Genomic DNA, 9,441 nt, shown 5'->3' on the forward strand with positions numbered 1-9,441 from the left:
CTGCTTATTGTGGAAGACTTTTATTGCTCCATCTACTTTTACTGATAGTTTTGCTGGGTAGAGTATCCTAGGGTTGAAGTTATTTTCATTTAGTGTCTGGAAGACCTCACTCCATTCTCATCTTCCTTTTAAGGTTTCTGTTGAGAAATCTGCTGTGATTTTGATGGGTTTACCTTTGTATGTTATTTGTTTTTTTCTCTTTTACAGGCTTCAATATTATTTCTCTATTCTCTGTGCTTGTTGTTTTAATGATAATATATCATGGAGTAATTCTATTTTGGTCAAGTCTGTTTGGTGTTCTGTAGGCTTCCTATACCTCAACAGGCATGGTTTTGTCTAGATTTGGGAAATTTTCTGTTATTATTTTGTTGAATATATTAGGCATTCCTTTTGCTCGGACTTCTTCTCCTTCTTCAATGCCCGTGATTCTCAGATTTGGTCTTTTAATAGAGTCAGTGACTTCTTGCATATTCCTTTCACAGATCTTGAGTTGTTTGACTAATAGTTTTTCAGTTTTTCCTTTAATTACTATTTCATCTTCAAGTTCTGAGATTCTGTCTTCTGTTTGTTCTATTCTGCTGGAATGGCCTTTCATTTTGTTTTGTAGTTGTGTTTCATTCTTTTTTTCTGATGTTTTCTATATTGTGGGTCATTTCCTCTTTAATGTTGTCAATTTTCCTCCTTAATTCATTTATGTCACTATGGCATTTTCTGTTTCATTTTGTTTTTTTATTTAGGGCTCTTATGATTTCATTTATTTGTTTTTGTGTTTTCTCATTTTCTTTATTTTTGTCCTCTTGGAATTTCTTGAGTGCCTCCTGTACCTTTTGGTTGACCATGTCTAGTAACATCTCCATGAAATTCTCAGTGATTACTTGCAGGATTTCTTCTTTCAGAGTGTTCTTGTGGGCTTTGTTGGGTTCTTTGGTGTAGTTTATCTTTGTTTTGTTGGAGTCTGGATCTAGGTATCTGTTTTCTTCATTTCCGTTTGAATTCTGCACTAATTTATTTTTTGGGGGAGAATGGTTTCCATCCCTTTTTCGTCTTCTCATATGTCCACTTTGTACCATTTCTGTCCCTGGATTATGTGTAATTTAGTGTTAGCTGAGTTACAATAGTGAAACTAACAAAACCAAGGAAGAAAGTGAAATAGAAGGAAAAAAAAGAAAAAAGAAAAAAGAAAAAAAAAGAGAGAGAGAACCAAGGAAAACAGCAGGGAGAGATGGTGGATGATCAAAGAGCCAACCAGACAGCCAAACCTTTAAAGGAAGGCAAAAAAAGAAAAAAAAAATCACGTGTTCAGGAACAGTGGAATTTCAGTCTTAGTAGTTCTGCTGTTACTCCTTTAGCATCTAGACCTGTTTGTGTCTCCTAGGCAGGTTTGGCTCCCTCCTGTGGTGGGTGGCAGGTGGGTGGGGCCCCATGGGGCTGTGGGCAGAGGCCTGTTGTTGAGGCGATTTAGAGGGCCTTTGGAGCATGGGCCTGGTGTGCCTGAGGAGATTGTGAGGGCCTGTGGATCACCACCTTGGCAGGCATTGGGCATGGCCTTGCGGAGATTGTGTGGGCCTATGGATTGCTGGTGTGGCAGGCCTGAAGTTTGTGGCCCATTGGAGATCATGCTGCCCTGTGCAGGCCTGAGGGTTGGGAGTTTGGGGGAGATCTAGGGGGCCTGTGGAGCTTGGCCCTGGTGGGGCTGAGGAGTGGGCCAGAAGATAGGAAGTCCCACGACCAGTGGAGCAGTGGCTCTGTGGGCCTATGGGTGGGGTTTGGCTTGCAGTGCCAGCTGTTCTGTTAGTAAATTGTGGCATGGAGGAGTCTTCCATGAGCTGGGGGTTCTGAGTGCTAAGTTTCAGCTCTCCCTGGTTCTTTACTTCAGCTAAGCATGTCTCTATCATCTCAGCAAAGTCCCTGGTTCATGGAACTCATGTAGTCTGCGGCTGTTTCCCAGTTGCCATCTTGGATCCCTCTACAAAATTCCTCTATAATTTGTTAATTTATATCTCTGCACACACACACACACACACACACACACATCCACCATGTTTCCAGTCTTTGGTTCTAGTAAATGAACATCCTTGTGAAAGTGTTTCAGGTAAGACATGACATTATTTATCTTGACTGAATAAATACATAAGAGTGAAAGAATTAGACAGCAAAGAATATATATATTTAACTTTATAACAAATAGTCAAAATATTTTCCAACATTGCTGAATTACTTTGTAGTCATAGCAGATATATACGATTAGGTTGCTTCACAATATTGCTATTAGAATTCTAGAATTATAAGGGTTTTAAATAGTATTTCATTGTAGTTTTAATTTACATTTTCCTTATAAGTAGTGGTGTTAAGCACCTTTTATGAATTTACTACATCTTGTTTGTTCAGGACCTGTTTAAATCTTCTATTTTCCATAAAATTTCATGTTCATTTTCTTAGTATTGACTAATATATGACTGTTTCATATAGATGCATCATAAGAAAGAGTTCTTTGCCACCTCTCTCTCTGTCCCTCTCCATCTATCTTTTCTACAAGTCTGTGGCAAGCATTTTCATTTTCCTGATGTTGTCTTTTTATGAAGTCTATCATCTTTTTCATATTTAGCATTTTTAAACATACATATATCTAAGGTAAGAAATCTTTGCATATTAGAAGATCATAAAAATATTTTCCTTGTTTTTGTAGAAGTATTATTGTGGTTAGCTTCTGCATTTAGGTCTCTGGTTTCCTCAAATTATTTTTTGTCTGGTGTCAAGTAAGAGTTGAAGTTCATTTTTTCCATACAGTTGTTCAGTTTTTCAGCATCATATAGTTAAGAGAATTTCATTTACAATTGAGTGGCTTTGGTCTCTGTTGAAAATGAATAAAATGTATCTAATTAAGTCTATCACTAGACACTCTATCCATTGTGTATTTGTGCAAGCAAACAGAATTAATTACTGAAGTTCTACAGTGGTGAAATCATGGGAAAAATTTTAAATGTTGATGCAGACTAATTTAACAATTAAAAATTTAGTGTATCATGCTTTTGGTCTGCCTAACCCTAGCTTAACAAACTTTTCTCTTATGTTTTCTTTAAAAGTTTTGTAGTTTCACTTCTTACATGGGTCTAAGATCAATTTTGAGTTAATTTTCATGTTCAGTATATAATGCAGACCTTGACTCATGTTTATTACCTGGACATTCAGCTTCCCAGCATCTTTCATTGAGAAAAATAATCATTCCCCATTGTATTACCTTGGTACCTTTTTCAAATTCAATGGGCCATGAATATAAGTGTTAAATTCTGGACTCTAGTTTATGTTTCTTGGGTCTATATATCTATCTTAATGCCAGTACCACACCATCTTGATTAACAGATTTTTTAGTAAGCTTTGAAATCATGAACTATTATCCTCCATCTTAGTTCTTTTTAAACGATTCTTTTGACACTTGAACACTTTCCATTTCTGTATATACTTTTATTAATAGCCCTTCCCTTTCTGCAAAAATAAACCCTGTTTGGACTTGATGGGGATTGCACCAAATATGTAACTTCATCCTTCACCTCAAGAAACTCCTTTCTGTTGGATTTCAGTTCAGCTGGTTTTCTTTACTTGCATAGCTATCTGCTGAATTTAAAATAAAATTTTAGACATTTATTGCAGGAACCCTAGATGTTGCAGAAAGGTATCATGCCTTCTTTAATGTGTTATATTCTACTAATAAGTGAAAGTTCTCACAATTTTTAAGTAACAAAAGATCAAGTGAATAATTAACAATCTCTGGCTCCTGCTATGCATCAGAGAGAAGGCACTGGAAGAACTTTATGTAACTACCCTCCTGTCCCCAGTCTCCCTCCCTTTGTCCCCTTCTGTTTCCCCGATACTTCCAAATAATTAATGTCTTTTAAAAAATATAGATTCCACAATATTGTGAAAATGGCTATATTATCAAAAGCAATCTACATGTTTAATGCAATACCCATCAAAATTCCAATGACATACATCACAGAGATAAAAAAATCAATCCCAAGTTCAAGTTCACCTAGAAGCACAAAAGACAGTGAGTAGCCAAAGCAGTACTGAGCAAAAAGAGGAATGCTGGAGGTATCACAATATTCAACTGCAAACTATGCTACAGAGCCATAGCAATGAAAACAGTATGGTACTGGCACAAAAACAGACATGAAGACCAGTGGAACAGAATAGAGGATCTGGATATGAATCCATGCAGCTTTACTCACCCGATTTTTGATAAAGTTACCCAAAACATATACTGGAAAAAAGACAGTCTCTTCAACAAATGTTGTTGGGAAAACTGAATACTGCATGCCAAAAACCGAAACTAGATCCATGTCTTTCACCCTGTACAAGTATCAACTCAACGTGGATAAGGGATATTAACATAAGACCTGAAACTGAAAATAGTGCAGGAAAGAGTTGAGTATACACTGGAACTTATAGGCATAAGCAGTAACTTCCTAAATAGAACTCCAATGGTGGAGCAACTAAGAGAAAGGATTGACAAATGGGACTACATGAAACTAAAAAGCTTTTGCACAAAAACAGAAATGGTCACTAGATTGTAGACACTAGATTGGAGAAAATCTTTGCCAGTTTTGCATCTAACAAGGGATTAAAACTAAGGATATGCAGAAAGGTGAAAAAACTAATGTCTTCCTCCCCCAAAAAATCAGTGACCAATGAAGAAGTGGGTAAATGTACTAACCACACCTTTTTCAAAGGAAGAAGTCCAAATGACCAAAAAACACATTCCTGCAAATCAAAACCACAGTAAAATTCTGAGACACTCCTGTAAGAATGGTTATCAATAACACAAACAACAGTGAATGTTGGCAAGGAACCCTCATACTCTGTTAGAGGAAATGTAAATTAGTACAACCACTATGGAAAACAGGATGAAGTCTCCTCAAAAAATTAAAAATAGATCCGGCATATGATCCAGCAATTCCATTCCTAGGTATATACCCAAAGGAATGTAAGTCAGATTAGAATAAAGACACCTGCTCACCCATATTTCTTGTAGCATTGTTCACAGTAGCCAAGTTATGGTAACAGCCAAGATGTTCCACAACTGATGAATGGATTAAGAAAATATGGTCTTTGTATATAATGGATTTAATTCAACTGTAAAGATGAATGAAACTTTGTCATTTGCAGGTAAATGAATGGAACTGGAAAACATTATATTAAGTGAAGTTAGCCAGGTTCAGAAACCAAAGGTCTCATGTTTTCTCTCACATGTGGAAAATAGACCTAATAAAAATAAAAGCAATATTTATAAGTACATATTAATCTATACAGAACATGTATCCAAAAGTGGGACTGGTGGTGGAGACCAAAGGAGGAGGAAAAGAAGGAAATAAAGACAGTGAATGATAATGAAGGACATCACATCTGTATAGGAACAAGACACAATGAAACACACTGAAAACTGTTAAACAATATAGGATAAGAGAAAAAGGCGAGGAAGTGCAGTAGAGGGGGGTTACACAGACTCAAGCAAAATGCCTGTACAGGTATAATATCAAGGCAAAACTCCCAGTGAACAATGAACAGACACTTAAATAACAAAGGCAAAGAATTCAAAACAGGTCATGCTAAGGGGACAGCATTTATGGGAGAGGGAGGATTAAAAAGGGAAGTAAAGGAGGTGAATATGGTTGATGTATTTTCTGTAAAAGAGTGAACATAGGATATTTAAACCTGTTGAAATCACCATGAGAAGAGGACTATGACAGAAAGGAGAAAAATGGAGGGAATGAACCAATTCCGGATATAACACATACATACATGGAAATGTATTGCCATGGAAATGTAATTCCCTGTACAGCTATCTTAAACAAACAAAAATGTCTCTTTTTAGAAACAAAGGACAGGAAGGTAAAACAGATCTTGTATGGGGGTTGGTACCAGTGGGAGGGGGAGGATATAAGGAAAGGGTGAAGCAGGGTGAATATGGTAGAAATATTATACTCATGTATGAAAATGGAGAATGAGACCTGTTGGTAGTGTTCTAAGAAGGGGGAGGGCTAAAGGAGAGTGATGGAGGGAGTGAATTTAAGAAAGATACATTACAAGCACTTTTGTAAATGTCACAATGCACCCCTAGTACAACAATAATATGATAATAAAAATAAAATTAAATTAAGAAAAAATATGTCTGTTAAAAGTATTAGAAATACTTGTAGAATGGTGTGTCCTTCACACACATACAAGAAAATAGAGTAAATCAGCCCGTTGAACTAAAAAAAATTCACAAAAAATAATATGATAATAAAAATAAAATTAAATTAAGAAAAGAAATATAGATTCCGCTCATGAAAGAAAATTTGGGCTATCTGTGTTTCTGAGTCCAGCTTATTTCACTTAACACTTGCATCCATTTTCTCAAACATAATTTCATTATTTATGGCCAAATGATATTCCATTGTGTATATATATCACATTTTCTTTATTTTTAGTTTTTGAGGAACATCTGTAATAATTTTCATGGTGATTGGACTAATTTACATTCCTTCCAGCACTATGTAAGGGCTCCCCTTTTCCCCATATTCCTATGTCCTCACCAGCATTTGTTGTTTTTTTTTTTTTGATAATACCTTTTCTGACTAGGATGAGATGAAATCTCAATGTAGTTTCAATTTGCATTTCTCTGATAGCTAAAAATAGAAAAAATATATTCTTTCAAGTGGCCAAGAAATGTTAAAAGATTGCTAACAGTTTAAATTAAATAATTAGTTTCTAAAAATTAAATAGACCTAATAGAGTAACTTTTTTATTATGTAAATCCATTCTTTTGAAGTACTGCCTTGCTACCAGATTACATCGCTTTTCAGAATAAGATTGACAAAATGACCTTGAAAACTATAGAGTAACTTTTAAGCAACGTTTCAAATGTGATAGTTTTGAAAAATATTAACAATGGAATGAAAAGCTTGTTGGGGGATAAAAGGGCCTTTCAAACTCCACAACCTCCCTGAAGCACACTTTTATCTTGAAGGTTACAGGAAATAGTTCACTCTATTCAAGAGGGTATGTGTTTATGAGGTTGAAGATAAGAAAATTATACACAGGTATTCATTATTGGTGATCAGGTTTTAAGGACCACTGGTTTTCCTGGGATTCTCAAGCAAAACTTGGATTTTTGATAGGAAAATTTTGGATTCATTCTATGTAAATCTTGCATTTATTAAGATAAATTCATAGTGGTGAGGATTCTAGATGTAGACATCCTCTGTATACTCTGTATTGCATTCTAAAATTTTACTAACAAACAACTAAAGTTGATTTGCACAAATTATGGAGAGATTGAACGAGGAAAAATTGCAAACAATGAAAGAGTATATGTCTTTATTTGCATACTAGCAACACAGCTATGAGACACAACCAGCCCATGGCAGGGATGTAGGTATGTAAGAGTTAATTTGAGCAGTTACAGGAATGCATGATTTCCCATAAGTATAAGATTGAATTCATCCACTAACACACTGTAATGCTTTCCTGCCTGGCAGTGGTCATGGAGTTTAAAAGAAACAAGAACTTCACAGCACAACTATAAGTCAAGGTCACTGGATTAAAGGAATCACAGCCAGTGATATTAGATCTGTCTTTTCTTTGTTTTTGGTGAGACATGATGAATTCATTAGCCCACGTCACTTCCATCTTAGTGGTGGCAGACTTCGCCGTTGGAAATTTCCCCAATGTCTTTATAGTGCTGGTGAACTGCAGTGACTGGGTCAGGAGACAAGAGGTATCCTCAAGGGATTGAATTCTCACTGCTCTGGCCATTTCCAGAGTTGGTTTGCTTTGGGTAATTATCATGAATTGGTGTTCAACTGTGTTTAATACAAGAGAATATAATGGACAGGTAGCATTTATTGGTCTTATTGCCTGGGTGATGCCAACCATTTTATTTTATTTTTTTGACATTGGCTTAATTTTAATTTAAAGATAATTTTTACATTTTAATAGACACAGTAATAAGATCTTGAGGCAGGCAGTAATAAGATCTTGAGGGAAAGTTTGGGACTTTTAGAAAGTATGAGTTAATATTGTATTTCAGGTTGGATAGTCCTCTTTCTCTGAGACTTCTTTTTTTTTATTTTTTATTTTATTTTATTATTCATATGTGCATACAAGGCTTGGATCATTTCTCCCTCCTGCCCCCACCCCCTCCCTTACCACTCACTCCACCCCCTCCCTCTCCCCCCACCCCCTCAATACCCAGCAGAAACTATTTTGCCCTTATTTCTAATTTTGTTGTAGAGAGAGTATAAGCCATAGTAGGAAGGAATGAGGGTTTTTGCTGGTTGAGATAAGAATAGCTATACAGTGAGTTGACTCACATTAATTTCCTGTGCGTGTGTGTTACCTTCTAGGTTAGTTCTTTTTGATCTCACCTTTTCTCTAGTTCCTGGCCCCCTTCTCCTATTGCCAACCATTTTAGCAACTGGCTTGCAACTGTTCTCAGCATATTTTATTTGCTCAAGATAGCTAATTTTTCCAGTCTTCTATTTCTTCAGCTAAAGAGGAGAGTTGAGAATGTTATTCTTGTGATACTCTTGGGGACTCTGCTGTTTTTGATTTTTAATTTTATTATGTTAAATATAGAAAAGATGGTGATGGTGAATGAATATGAAGGAAATGTGACTGGGAAAAATAAAATACAGGACACCATAACCCTTTCAAGTATTATTATATTTACTCTGCTAAACATCGTACCTTTTATTGTATCACTGATATGTGGCTTGCTATTAATCTACTCCTGTGTAAACATGTCAGGAAAATGAAGTTCCATGGCAAAGGATCCCAAGATCCCAGCACCAAGATCCATATGAAGGCTTTAAAAACCGTGGTGTCCTTTCTCTTCCTATTTGCCATGTATTCCTTCTCTGTAATCTTGTCAGGTTGGAGTTTTAATAAGCTTATGAACAATGCAGTCCACTTGATTTTCCAGGCTGCTGGTACTATCTATCCTTCAAGTCATTCATGCACCCTGATTTGGGGAAACAAGAAGCTGAAACAGGCCTTTCTGTCTGTTCTGGGGCAGACAAGTTATGGCTTAAAGAATGGAAACTTTCAAGTCCATAGGTCAAAAACAGGGACATAGTGTGACTTCTAAGAGAAATTAAACAGATAGGGTCTGTAATATTTTATGCTTCCTATCCTTATTTCCTTAAGTAATTTCTGTATTTATTGTTGTGTTAGGTGGGGGTACATTGTGGCATTTACAAAAGTTCTCACAATATATCAAATATATCATACATCATACCCTCCACCTTTCTCCTTTATTCCCTCTCTCCCCATTCCTGGAGTTGTAGTAAGTAATTTCTAAAGATATACCTAGACAGTCTTTTACTTAAGCTTATTAAATAAAAGGACATATGACTGTGTGTTTATGTGTATGTATGAAAAACATTAGACTATCACTGACAT

General features: G+C 35.9%; 1 protein-coding gene across 1 annotated transcript; it reads left to right on the plus strand.

Annotated features, from left to right (window-relative positions):
- The first annotated feature begins 7,639 nt into the window (after window positions 1–7,639).
- Window positions 7,640–9,115, plus strand: LOC109675131 (taste receptor type 2 member 19-like). The gene is given in 3 exon segments (XM_020151925.2): window positions 7,640–7,901; window positions 8,434–8,766; window positions 8,769–9,115. Coding segments are annotated over 3 exon segments (942 nt in total).
- Window positions 9,116–9,441: the final 326 nt, after the last annotated feature.

Source organism: Castor canadensis, chromosome 6 (assembly GCF_047511655.1).
Source record: "Castor canadensis chromosome 6, mCasCan1.hap1v2, whole genome shotgun sequence".
NCBI lineage: Eukaryota > Metazoa > Chordata > Mammalia > Rodentia > Castoridae > Castor > Castor canadensis.